The sequence below is a fragment of the Amia ocellicauda genome, chromosome 15, assembly GCF_036373705.1.
Source record: "Amia ocellicauda isolate fAmiCal2 chromosome 15, fAmiCal2.hap1, whole genome shotgun sequence".
Classification (NCBI taxonomy): Eukaryota; Metazoa; Chordata; class Actinopteri; order Amiiformes; family Amiidae; genus Amia; species Amia ocellicauda.
The window spans coordinates 9105407-9120000 of record NC_089864.1 but is presented as its reverse complement, the minus strand read 5'-3'; the positions used below and the strand labels follow the sequence as shown (position 1 = coordinate 9120000).

General features: G+C 34.8%; 1 protein-coding gene across 8 annotated transcripts in view; it reads left to right on the top strand.

Annotated features, from left to right (window-relative positions):
* The window catches only part of foxp2 (forkhead box P2), a 162020-nt gene that overhangs the window by 79582 nt on the left and 67844 nt on the right, over nucleotides 1-14594 (top strand). For 7 of the 8 annotated variants that reach the window (XM_066724687.1, XM_066724683.1, XM_066724682.1 and 4 more), the window contains one exon: nucleotides 6639-6816. The exons of the other annotated variant lie outside the window; for it this stretch is intronic. In XM_066724687.1, coding sequence (XP_066580784.1) covers nucleotides 6649-6816 — 168 coding nt within the window. In that variant the 5' untranslated portion in view covers nucleotides 6639-6648. The remainder of the gene's footprint in view (nucleotides 1-6638; nucleotides 6817-14594) is intronic. 8 annotated transcript variants of the gene reach the window in all.

The window sequence follows — 14594 nt, the reverse complement described above, 5'->3', positions numbered from 1 at the left end:
TTAATCTAAAGGAGCACAAAAGAGCAGGTGTCAAGAAAAAGAGCAAAATCAGAAGCAAAATCATCATAACCAAAAAAACAAAACATTGTGGTGTTTTATAAATAAATGTATTGGTGATGAGAGAAGTTGTTAACAAAAAAAAAAAAAAGAAAGTATAATAATAATATAAAAAAATAGATGTAGCAGATTTTCTTCCAAGAGGCCTGCTATCAGACATAGAACCAGACAATGATGCTTTTTTTTTTTCCAGCTTAATTACTCCAGATTAGGTGGGATGATAAATTAAGAAGAAGAAAAAAATAACAAAAGCTGTGTCACTTTGGGCGATGCAGGGTTTGCCTGTTCCACTGCACTCACTGCTGAGATTTCGTCACTGACTGCTAGCCCATTATTGTATCAGCTCTTCAATGAAGGAAGTACTTGATGTCTAAAATTTTAATTATATGGGAAGAACTAAAGCGAAGAACACACCTACAAGAGGGAGACAAAGATTCTGGAGCAATGCATTTCCTGAGATATTGCAGCAGAGAAAGGGAGCAGAGAGCTTGTGATTTTATTTTTCTTGCTATAATAGTAGTAGTAGTAGTAATAATACTAATAATAATTATTAGTATTTGTTATCTGTATATATATTAATAAACAATATAGCCTTTTTGATGACTTTCCAAATTAAATAATATTTTTTTAACACTGTTTTATAATTTTGTGTTGTAATGTCTCAAATGTCAAAATAACACTGCTTTACACAGCTTGGCAGCTTCTGTATAATATACATTATTGTGTCTTCCACAAAATGCATGGATGGCATTGCAGTAATTTGTTTTATTGTATACATACAATAGTTTTATAATGGACAGTTGTCTCCTATGGTTTTTAAATTGCACATAAAAGGAGATTTAATTTTAACATTCCTTTTCACTAAATTTAAAAGTGGTAAATGATTAGACGAGAAATAAACCGAGGAAAAAAATCCCAAACACCGCTCACGTGCTTAACTATACATTTACTGAAAATCAGATTTCAATGTAATTGCATATGTATTTTTTGTATCTAGTTGTAATAGTCCAATACCATGCTTGGTAATGGAAATGTTAGTATTTCACACTGCTTCTTAAATATTAAAATACATTTATAAAATCCATGTATAAAATACACACCTAACACAGACACACACTGCGCAAAGAATGTAAGTACCATTGATAAAGGCTCTATAAACTATTTTATACAAATGAAAATTGAATTTATACTTTATTAGTATAGCTTTTGCTGAACTAAAATTTAGCATGAGGTTTTATGTACTGTACAGATTTTTGTAGAACAGTTGGGATTAAGCTGTATTACAATGGGTGTATTAAGTATGTGTACCTTAAAAATACTGAATTCTTTTATCATCAAAGGACTCTATGCAATATCTGATGTGATCACTTTAATAATTATTTATTGAGATATATAATACAAGAATTATACCTGGACGTTTTCTCTTTTTAATGTGAATTTCTTTTTCTTTGTATAGTAGATAGATACCAGCACACAGCTCAGTTTTCCACCTCGTAATCTTAATCCTTAGAAAGCAAAATGTGGAATAGTCATTCTATTATTCATTCCCTTTAATTTTTCCTCCTAATTTTGTAAATGTGATTTTTTCCCTAAAGCAGTCTAGTTCCTAGTGAATTACTTTGAAATGCCTTTATCTAAAGAAAAACTATTACTATTATACACAGGTTATGAAAGAGTTATTAATGTTCTTTATGGTTTCCTTTTAGAGCCAAAAGGAAGCTTTTCATTTTGAAGCGGGTCTGCTTGGCTTCCCATACTTAATCTTCAGAAGTGTTTTGTATGAAGCACTGCTTTAAAAAAAAAAAGTGACAATTTTTAAAATTAGAACGAGGTTATTTAATACTGTAATTGATATCCTTCAAAACTCATTGCAAGCTATAGGTGTGTGTGTGTGTGTGTGTGTGTGTGTGTGTGTGTGTTGTCTGTGAAAGGAGAACAGAGTGCATTGGGGTGACCTTTGATTCACACATGCAGTTCAGACTGTAAGTCACTATCTGGGTAATTTGTATTTATTTTTTATTATTGCCTTTTTTAAGGCCAGGCTTGTAAACTACTCGTTGCTCAGCTGGGTATTGTTCTAACATTCAGCTAAGTGTTCACAACTTGCACAAGTGAGTCTTTCATATTTGGCATTTTGATTTATTAGGCAATCTAAAGTATTAGAGATTTGACCATACTTAGCATAGCACCTCTTTATTTTGTATGCATTGTGGGCCATGTCAATGATGAATTAATTTCACTGGAGCACAGAAGTTGTGATTATTTAAAATACTACCCCCATTCTAACTTTTAGATCTCGGCCAAGTGAGAAAGAAGTAGACTGTAAAATGTAATTATAATTTTTAAACAATATGTGCATTCCAACTACCTGCGCCGCGATCTGCTGTAATGAATCGAATTTGTGGATCACAGATTATCTGATCATCATTCCATCACAAGTTATTTTTTACACTGGAATACATTTCTGCAGTAGATTGCCATTTTACATGCAACATATAGCAAATTTAATGAATAAGGTATTATTGCATAAAAAAAGATACTACACATTTTATATACCTTGTCAGTATCAAGCATTCATATTGTTGTAAATCTGTTCTGACCATTTCATTTTATTTTTCTTTGTGTGGAAACTTTTATTTCTTTTACCACTGAATATTTGAATTTAAATCGTACTCATTGTTCACATACAGGATTTAACTGTGCTAAATGTACAGATAATTAAGATGGACAGATGTTAGTTTAATGAGATGTATATGCTGCCAATGCGAAGTTAAAACATTTAAAAAAGGAGTGAATGTTTTGGCTTATTCACACGTGATGAGAGGAGTGTAAAACATCTGGACACCAAGCACTTTTCATTTCATAACATCTTTGCTCACTAAAGATTTTAAAAACAAATCTCAAACGTGTCAATGGAGTGACGTGACCGAGTGGAAACGAGAGATTTGCAAAGTAGGAACTTTAATGGCTCTGCAGAAGTGGAAAGAAATGGCAAGCATGGTTAGAAAATGTGGCGACATTTGTTGCTTATACCAATACAAAGAAGGTGCTTTAACATTTCAGTAAATATTTTCTTCCCTTGCAGAAAGATAGTAAACAGTTTTTTTTTTTTCCTTGCATGTGACACAATTTCTGTGCAACTTCAAAGGTTTTTTTTTTTTTTGGTCTTCACTCCACTTTACTTATATCAAGATGTGGATTACAGCTGACACCTACTGCTCCTTACCCTTTCACTGCCCTACCCACAGTGCTAGAACATTTAATATGGTTAAAGTCTTTTAGGGGGGTTGAGTAGTAGTACGGTTTTCTTGTTTGTTTTGTGTTTTACAAGTGGTAAAAATAAAAAGCAGAGCATGAATGCAAAGGTACTGTAAAAATTATAACAGGAAGCCTGTACTAATTTCTTTAATAAGTGGCTGGGCACGCTTTATTCAAGATTACGGTGGCAAGAAATGGCATGAATTGCTGGGTGTGTTTAATGCTGGATTATAGCAATTTGAAACATGTCAAACACATGGCTAACGCCTCATGCTTCACTCATTCTTGCGTAAACCTGAATAGCCACTATCCATTATACCCTTGGTAACAACACAATTCTGCAAGTAAATATTGTTACACTAAGTAACCTTTCAATCCAGATTGAAAGGAGAGAAACCACTATCTTGTGCAGTCAGATCCGGTGCCAATGTAGTGCCTCAAAAGAAGTTTGAAGGAAGCTTCCAAAGGATATAAATCTACTGTAACAATGTAGTGTATTTTTCGCTGTCTTTTTTTTTTTTTTACAACTGTATTCATGTTGAAGGAGGAAGGGGAGTTACAGCTTAAGAGCCATTGCAGTGAAGTCCTGCTACTGTATTTTGATTTTTGATTGTGACAATATAGCTTGAGATGCATGCGTTTCATAAGACGGAGGGGGTCTTTATAATTGATTTGCACGTTGGCAGATCTAAATGCTGCCTGTAGTTAGTTAATTAAAATAGGTCCTTTGTGTTATAAAGGTTATAAACATCAGATCTCTGAGAATGTGCATCTCTGTTGACTTTATTTTTTCCTTAAAAAAAAAAAAAAAAAAAAAGGTGACGCTAGGTTCTTTTTTTAAACTGAATTTTGGTGTGTGTTCAAGTCTTACATTAAAATCCAATAATACTGGCTTCTATTTACTTTTATATAGTGTTTTTTTTTTTTTCTTTTTTACCCTCTCAGGCCTTACTGTTTGGAGGTCTTATTAAAGTGTAGAATGCAGTATCAAAAATGGAGAATCCATTTTCTTGACCATCCTTTAGTACTGCTACAGTATACAGGTGTAAAGAACTGAAAGAAAATGTTTTGTTTGTGAAGGACACTGAATTGTTTCTTTAAAAAATATATATTGTTGTTGTTATTTGTATTGTTAATGTTGTTTTTGTTGTTGTTGTGGTTGTTAAATGCCAAACAGCAGCTGTTTGCAGAAAAGTGCAACTGCTTTCTGCAACTTACTTGACCTCGACTCGGATTCCAGTTGGGCTGGGTGTATGGAACAGATTAACAACCAAATAAGTTAAATTGGTATAGATGTTATTTTTCATTTTTGTGAGGGTAATAAAACTAAATGGCCCCAAGTTGTAATTTGCAATTTTAAGTAGGTTTAAAAAATAGATTAAATTGCATTCACCTGTTAATAAAAGCCTTTCTTTCTCTTTTCTTTCTTTTGAGTTTGCAGTGCACTCACTGTCGTTAAAAGACTGCATTAGAATTTTCATATAACTAGTAAAGGCAATCAGACCCCCTTTCTCTGAATATTTTAAACATTGTGCATGTAAAATTTATGCCTCATTTGAATACTTATTAGCTGCCTGATCTCGGCAAAGAGTGCTAGCTTTGTTTTCTTCTTGTGAAATTCATCACTGGGTGTCACATTTTCCATTTGTATTCTCTTTCTTAGCTAATGTTCAATAAAATGTTTAACAAGGAGTGTTTGTTCATAAACACATCTGGTTCAGCAGTTGTTTACTGTAGCTATAGCAGCTGTCACCCTTTATGTAACTTTGCTCTTGTTTGTTTTACTTACATCCTGTTTATTCATGTTGTGAACATCCTCAAGTCAGCCATCAGAAGTTTCTATATGTCTGAGAGGTTTACTGGTTAAAATAAAAAAAATAAAAAATAAACCACAATGTGCATTTAACAGCATTTAAAATCTTTTTTATCCAAGAATGGTAGTTTGTTTAGGTCATATTTCTGATTGTGTTTGGTGTACTAAAGCTTTTATTACAAATCAAATTCAATAAGATACCAAATTATGTCTAGATGATTATCATACCTCCCTGTCTTGTGTAGTTTTGTATATAAAATTGGTTGAATTGTATTTAGTCTAACAGAACTATCCAAATAATATGCATCAATGCCTGAATACAGCATTTAAAATGATCACAATTGTTTTGCTTATTAAGGTATGTATGAAGTGGGTTTTAAGCAGTGTCAGGTAGTGCTGGGAGGAAATGCCTTCTAAAGAAAAAAGCCCCTTTTTACATTATGGATGCAGAACATACCTTGAAATTGTGGTTTGTTAGGTCAGAGTAGTTCTTTATTTATTGCAAGGATTTCAACTGATCTTGGCAGGACATCTCATTGCTATCCTGAAAGTACAGTGCATTTATGCAGTGAAAATGATAAAACATTTATTACAGTAGAGAAGGTAATATGCATAATTTATGCTGTTTTTAGCACAATCATTAGTGATATTCTTGATAGATTTTTATTTCCAGCTTTCATATCTAATACATGCCAGGAAAATTAATTTTATATCTTTCATTTATTTGCCCATGTTAAAATTGAGTTTTAAGTCATCTTCAACTGAACAGTTTGATTGCTGCTCATGCATGAGCTTAATTACTTCCCAGGAAGGACAGTATTAAATGTTTTAAATGTCACAAAAATAAATGAATATCAGCGGTTTGATTAAAAAACTAGCCAATATGTGACATAGGAGCTTTTTCTTAAAAAGCCTCCAAGGCAAATTTTATTTAGTCTCAAAAAAAGGAGAAGCCCATTATACCATTTATCACTGGGTGATACCATATGATTTGTAACTCCCTTACAAAATTTTAATTTTGCATGATTAGCTGTGCATCATTAAACAACTCCTTTTGCATAAGACATGCTGTAAAATCCTGACAGAATCAAGACAGTGAATATTTTAAGTAAGGCTGTATACCTACCCATGGTTGTCAAAGCCAGATAGTATATTAGGAAATTGTGTGTGTGTGTGTGTGTGTGTGTGTGTGTGCAACCATGCTTTACCCTTAAATTGTTTTACACAAAGACAGTAAAACCTTAAAATACAGAGCCTCGTTCATAAATACTGTTTGCCTAATGTCTAATGCATGGCTTGTTGTTTTGGTTGTTAAATTTGACCACATTTAGCAATTGCTTACAAAAACCACACACATTTATTTTTATGGCTTCAGTTGTTCAATGAGTGAAAAATGCTTTTTCGCATTTCCCTCCCCCCACACATTTTAATTTAGAGAAAGCACCACCTTAATAATGAAAGTGTTAAGGTATAACAAGAGCATTAATTGATGCCTCTTAATCACTTTTAGGTATTAAGTCATGATGCAGGAATCCACGACAGAGACAATAAGCAACAGTTCAATGAATCAAAATGGAATGAGCACTCTAAGCAGCCAATTAGATGCTGGCAGTAGAGATGGAAGATCAAGTGGTGACACAAGCAGTGAAGTAAGCACAGTTGAACTGCTGCATCTGCAACAACAGCAGGTAAGTTGTGTTTTCCTCAGAACTAGAATGTACATCCCAGTACACAATGGCAAATCCGTGTTTGTGGAGATGTGTACATGCATCATGCAGTGTGAAACCAGAATGTGTGTATTCGGTCTGGGACGTGTTTGTTATTTGGGTGAATGTGAGGGCTAGTGCTGGCTGCAGATCATGTTTGCTTTGTGTGCATTGTGGGCAGTTCAGGGGACTAGAGATGTTTGTGCAGGTTGCTGTCCTTTGCAGGGAGCATTTGTTGTTTTTTTTCCCCCTTTTCTTCTAGTCTGCTTTTTGCCTTGTTTTGTTTTGTGTGGAGCAAATTGCAGCTCCAGCCATGTGAGCCCTGTAGTGAAAGCTGAGATTGTTTGTGACAGGAGCTGTGATACTCGAGTAGCCACCAGAGGGCCACGTAACTTGATCTTAACCTTGTGTGCAGAAATTGTGGAGCAAACCTTTGACCAGGGAACACACTGATGGGGGCTTTTTGATGATTCTGAAAAGGGGTAGAGAGGAAAATATATTAATGTTAATTTAGTTCATAAAATAAACCATTTGATTTATACTTATTTAATTTTTGTATTACTATTTACGCAGCAATTGTTATTGTTTTCATTATGCTGATTTTTTACTTCTCGTGTGTGGTGCATTTTATAGAAGCTATTTTCTCTCAATTTGAACTATTGTGTTTTTATTTTTTAATTAAGTACTGTTATTATGAGTATAGGTTTGTATGTATATAATTGAATTTGTTAATTTGATATTAAGTTGTTTTAGTAGTCTCGTTTTTAAAGAAAATGGTTGAGGCCATACCTGTATTTTAAATGTATATACAGTAATGCATTGACTTTAAAGAATAGACAGGAGTGGTGTTTGTGCATTTAATGTTTACACACAAATACTCTGACTATAATATAGCCTATATATATAGGAGAGAGAGAGATCTGAATTGTGCTAAAGAAACCGTGTGTATGAATTAATGCATGTAGATGGATATATGCGTGTGTAAGAGTGAGAGTAAGCAACAGTAATTACAGAACTGGGTTTGTTTTAGAAAGTGCTGTGTGCAGACTGAGGTCCACTGGTCATGGGTGGCAGGCAGCTGGGCGGCCGCAGGAATCGGCCCAGTGTGCCAGAGTGGAGATGGGCCTGCAGGCCTGCTCTTTCCAGTGACTCTACCAAGCATCTCAGCCTGGTGAATAGGCTGTGGCTTTCTACGCCCGACATGATAATTACAAGACAATCACATGGTTGACGGTGCTTAACCTTAGATTAATCATTATAGATGGTCCTGCTACCACTGCTGCAGTTTAAGATTCCTGTGAAATGTGTTTGATTGCATTTTGTTTTTAGCAGTTGTTTTTAATAGTGATTATTATTATTTACATGATTGAGCCTTTATTCTTCATGTGTGCAAATGTATGACTACATGCTTAAACTGAATTATTGACAAAAATACAGGCCTATGTATATTATTAAAGCTGGCTAATTTATATTCTTGTTCCTTCTGTATTTGCATAGCTGCCTTTGTCACAGATCAAGTAATTCTGTACATTATTAGAAAGCTTAAATTAAATTCTTGCAGATATTCAAGACATTTGTCCAAGAAAACCGTTTGAAAAGACTGTAGAGCTACAATATCCAGTTAAATAGAAGTAAAAGACAAGTTCTGAGGGCACAGGCTTGAAAGTGACAATCTTCCCTTCAAAACGGGGGTTATTTCTGTGAGGAGACAGACACCGCAGAATCAGTGGTACAACTAATGGGGCTCAGGGGGCATTTTATAGTGGGGCCCTTCACTGTTAAGCTAACACACTTCCTGTACTTGACTCTCAGTCCCAATGAAGAGCACCTTGTTAGAAGGGAAATGAAACCTGGCTGAATTAAAGTGTCTCTTGTAAAGGACAGTTTCCCTGAGGTATCTGAAATGATTGATATAGTTAAAATTATAATAATCATTATCATAATCGAACGTATTGCCTATGTGTGTGGTGTGTTTATAGTAAGGAATATATTTATTTATACCTGTCTGTGTGCGATTTATATATACTTTCTGGGAATGTATCAGTATATTGGTTTATATTGTGTATTAGTGCAATGTGTTGAAGGGATGTTGCTTTCCATTTTAACATAATGTTTTTAGTTTTAAAACTAATATAACTTTCCACATCCCTTGCTCTTGAGCTTGCTTCCAGAATAATAAACAGTGATGAATTCCTTATAGTCCTATTGGTCTCAGGCTGTTTTTCTGTGCAGATAGCAGGTAGTGTCAGTATTATACAACCTGCAGCCATAATTAAAAAGCCAGCAACCTATACTTTTTGTTCATTTTCTTAAAGGCTAAAAAGCAAGCTTTATCAATGAACTTTAGAGGGAGAAAAATATATTTTTTGCAGAAACCTGCATAAATGTAAAAATTACCATCCACATAATTTTTCATTGAAAATACAGAACATTATTCCATGTTAGCAGATGAATTTTTATTTAGGTATTAAAAAATGCACAGCTAATTGACGAGGTCAGGAAGGTCAAAATGTTTGCCACAAGGTTTGGTTTTTTCATAATACATGCGAGCTTGCATTTCTAGTATTCATTAAGTCAATTGCACTAACGACAAATTTCAAGTTTTTCTTTTTTTTGAGCTGTGGATGTATTAGAAGTAAGTATTTACATAATATTCTTTGAGGCAGTTTTAAAAGCTTTGATGAAAACGCACCATTAATGCAATGATTTATGCTTAAATATTGTCTAATTACAATGAGATTTTACCACAATATTATGCATTGATGACAAAAGAACCAAAATATACTTTTCTTTTTCCTTCTCTTAGTTTTTTTTTTTTTTTTTTTTCCTAAGGAGTTACATCTCAGAAACCACCTCATACATTTTGTAATATATGGTAATTTTAATGTATATGCATGAAGTTGTGCATTGATCTTCTAATCTATAGCGTATTGTACTTTAATAGACTGCTAGCTTGATTATAGCGGCTTCTAATCCATATGGAGTTATTGCGTAGATTGGTGGCTTAACTTCTGTCTCATTTTTCCTTTTAGGACTTTTTCCATATAAAACATTTTTTTAAATTTGGTTACATAAAAGATGTGCAGTCTTATTCTGGGATTGTGAATTTCAGTATTTCTCTGCAGTTTGCCTGCCTTCTATTAGCTATCCTCTGCAGTTTATCATCAGTGTATTATAAAGTTCTATTCAGGATAGGTACAAGTGGTAGCATTTTCATCTTCCCTGTCTTGCATGAAAGCATTTACAGAGGAAATATGACAAGAACATGTTCAGCTAATGAGGTCGAATGGTTGTTACATTAAATTTAGGCGGTGTTTTCTATTAGGTTTTATTTATCAGTATTTGCATTCAATCTTTTTACATTTGTTATCTCTCACCCAGTTGTGGGGACGGGGCGCCTTTTCTCATTTCACAGCCAATTGTTACTGTGCGCTGACTCTGTAAGTTGCTGGTGAATATAAAAGTGACTGCAATTAACCTGACTTTGTTGCTTGAGGAGAATTTGAGATGAGAAATCTGACAGCAAATGACAGGCATTTTTCTGGGTTTAGCACAGAAGAAAGTCTGAGTAACATTGCAAAGAGAGGCATTAGGGACTAGGTACCTGCAAATTAAGTGGCTGACACCGCCTATTGAGAATTTCGATAGTAGCGTCTGGAATTTTTATGTTAAGTTCACATATTTTATATTCATACTGAGCTTCCTTTTGAGTATTTTCTTTGTGGGTGTGCATGATCTTGTTTACTGCATTTTAAATTCCATGCAGCTGATCAGTGGATAGTCATTATTATTATTTAATTAATATCTTTTTCTTTTTATTTTGTACATTTTATATTAAAATGCAGGTTAAATAAATAAATACACAAATTAGCCAGTAAGAGATTTGAAAAATACACAAGCTAAATAAAGGAATCGATGCCCCTCAATAGTGTCTGATGACTTAAAATAACATTTAAATGCAGATTATTATTATTTTTTTCTACTTGTTAAAGTTGGGGGATTCTTCACATTACAATTTGCAACGTGCCTTAACACCCAGCACGAGGGATACACCGAGGGATACACATCTATAGTGATTAGGCACCAGAGTCTTTTAGTTTTCCTAGGTCAGGGCCACTTTGTGTGATAGATTTAATCCACTTTGACTTCTGTGATACAGGCTAAATGGAAGACATAGTTTTAAATTGCTTGAAGTTTGCATGTTACTTAGCCACAAACAATGTTAATTTGATTGAATAAATATAAATGGCTCACATGCTTCAGCTTCATTCAGAAGAAATGACAATTCTTCAGGAGGACAACATTTCCCTGCAGTGGAGTATTGTGGTGTTTCTGCTACAACGTCAGAGACCATAGCAGCAGTAGTAGCAGCAGCAGTAGCAGCAGCATAGTAGTATGTAGTTCTGCTGGAGTTGCAGGAGAGTTTGTCTTGCTGGTTTTCCTAACAATCTTGTTTTTTAAAGGGGACTAATCATGGGCAACATCTCCTGTTAGCGCATGCTACACATACAGTATGCAACATTTATTGTATTTGTCAGGTGTTTAGGAGGCCACTGGGAGTTTTAATTAATGTCAGTTAGGAAGATACATTGTTCAGTTGGTAGCAGCACGCCAAGTTTCTCATTTTCTTATAATCCATATACTCCACAGTCTTTAGGGAAAATATGCAAAATTAAAAGTTACACTGTGTGCTGTTGTCTTTACAGCATCCAGCTCATCAAGCAAAAACTCTCATGCAAATTTTAATTTGCCCTTGAGCATAATTTAGAAACCATAATCATCAAGGTTTTACGCTGCACAGATAGGAAAAGGAGATGGCATTAATTTACACTCTCTTACACAAAGAACCTCATTAGTTTTATCTTACAGGCTAAGATTTTATTACTGAAGTATGTAAATAAAACATCTTACAACTGCTTTAAATTTTTAATAAAGGATTTTTAAATATTAACAATTTCACAAAGAAAGCTATTGTTCAGCGCCATGATGTAAAACATGATTGCAACATTGGTTTAAAAAGAAAAAAGGAAAAGGCCCTTGTATGATTTCTGCATTGTTTTCATAAAAAAAAACACACACACATCCGTAAACCTGTTTATTTATTACAGTATATTCCTTGAGCAGTTAACATTTTTCATTTTCTCCAGTCATTCCCTCAAGTATAGTACATTTGGCTTGACATATAGAGTTGTCGTCTACTCCATGATGACACTAAAGATATATGATATGAATGACAGTGTAGCTGATGTACATTCCCATCCCCAGACAAAACAGATGGTATTATTCTATTATCTTCCACAGTGATTTTACCATAGTGTGTCCATCTGTGTTAAGACGCATTACATGGCTTCATGGAATTTACAGTGCAGTCCTTTGGTAACTCCATTTCACTGTTTGGTCTCTGGAGATTTAACAAAATGTCAAGCTGTAGCTTGAAAGAGAAAAGTGAAATCTGCTGGAAACAAACACTTATGACCATTTCATGCCTGAATTCCTCTGCATTGTTGTGAAGAAGGCAGGTGCAGCTTGGGAGCACTACAGGTGAAAACATACCCGTCAATGGATCATATCTAGCTGCAGAAATGAGTCTTGATTATAAAATGTTCAACCCCCATGTGGCAATCTTTAATCCTACTGTAGTTTGGTGGGATTTTCAGCTGTGCAGCTGCCCTTCTAACTGTGTGCCCTTGGGGAAATGTGAAGAGATGCTATACACTACTCACAATCAACTTTGTTTGCGTTTGGTCAAACTATAAAATAATATATCCTGGTAATTTTGGAATTTGTGCAGTAGAGTGTTTCTGTATTAATCCAGTTCACTGTCTGCTAGCTTTTTAAATTCATGAAAATCCTGTCATATTACTCAAATAACTGGTTACTTTAAAAAAATGTGTTTTCACCATAAACAGTAAAAGGTTTAGTTCCCTCCTTTAAGCTGGGATAACTGTAAATGAGAGATTATTGGTTTCTGTATGTCCTATGGTCCCGTGATATTCCTGTTTGACAGCAATGGAGATGTATGATCTATTGCTTAGGGTTTAAAGCGATGAAACTCACAATAACTAAACAATAGACTTATTTTGAGATTCAGTACACACACAATGGCTCTAGAAATGTACTTACACCTCATGCACAATCCCATTACAATATATGTGTATGTAAGTACAGTAATTTAATATACATCCAGACATGCATTTTGCACTATAAGTTGCCCTTTATGGCTTCGTCAAGTAGGTGGTTAAACTCGCCTTTCGAGACACAACTCCTGTAACTAAACTTTACAGGTCAGGCCGGCCGAGCTCACTCCTGAGTAAACCGGTTTATATGTTAAACGTTTGATTAATAAGAGTAAAGATCCTGTTTCCCCCGCCCCCCCATGTTGTTGTTTGTTTTCCTAAGCTCGATTAAGATGCAAGGCTTAGTGTGGGTCACTAGGTTAAATGATGTAATTGGCAGCGCTGCTAACATGAGTATAAATTGGTCTTAAACTACAGTACAGCACAGGATCAATGCCAGCTTCACAACTCATTTCCTTTTATGCCTGCTAAATGTGCTTTAGTCTGTACCGTGCTCTCGGGCTTCTTGAGAGAACACGGAGGCACAGATTACTGAAGTGAGACTGCATTGTACTTTTATTAAATGTGAAATAAGTTCAATTTTGAGCCATAAAAAAGGTACTTTGCTTGACTGTCATAGATATATCCAGAATAAAGGTGGATTGTGAATGTCTTACTGTGGTTACATATTGGACATTGATTCATGTCTGTAAGGGACATTATCTGAAAAAGAAAAACAGTTGGACATCTCCTCATTTGAGATTACTCTTCCTTTAAAATGCTCTTCAACACTGGTATCCCATAGCCTTTAGGAAGGGTCTACAGAGCCCCAAGAAATTCAGCCATGCATCAACTCACGCTGCAATGTCACCGATCTGTCCGAAGGCTACCTTTGTTCCAGTCTCGTCCTCCGGGCTGACTTCCCTCAAATTCAGATTTATCATTGCAACTTTTAAAAGGGGGGGGGGTTGCGTTTTGTCACGTATTATTCTCATAAACTGAACTTTTATTATAGTTTTGCCGTTGTCAAACCTTTACCTCTCAGCCTGTTTAGCATCATGTAGATTAATGAGGTTGGTTTTGCCATGTTCGGCTAAGAAGGTTGAGGTCTGTTCATGATAAAGCAGTGAAATGTGGCATAAAATGGATTTTGATTAAACCAGCTGTTTCTCAAGATGGTTGAATATTAAATAATGAGGAGGTGCTGTAGCGGTCTGTGGTTGTTGTTGATTAATAATAATAATAATAAATAATCATCACAATCATCACAGAATAATGACTTTTCAATGTGCCAAGAGCACGCGAGGAAACACTGTGGAAATGAGTAGCATGTATAATAGCTTTGGGTTAAATCAATACCACGAGATAAAGCAAAATGACACTGATGTGAGTGATTCAATGCACTTATTATATACAATGTGCTGTGTGGAATATGCAAACAGCATGAATGCCCTTGCTTGGACAAACAAGGGAAAGGAACAGGCTTTTACCATTCAGTGTTTTTAAAAGGAAGGGCATGTTTATATATGCAGTTGAGACTACGAGTATCTGTTTCATACTTAAGCTTTCTTTTTCTTTATATGCGCACGCTGGTCTTCTTAAGCTGACAACTAAGAGGCAGGATCTGCTGGAAGCTAGCTTTGGAGTCGTGTGCATTTAACAAGCATGTCTAGTGTTTTAGTTTCTCTGTGCTTTACAAATGAA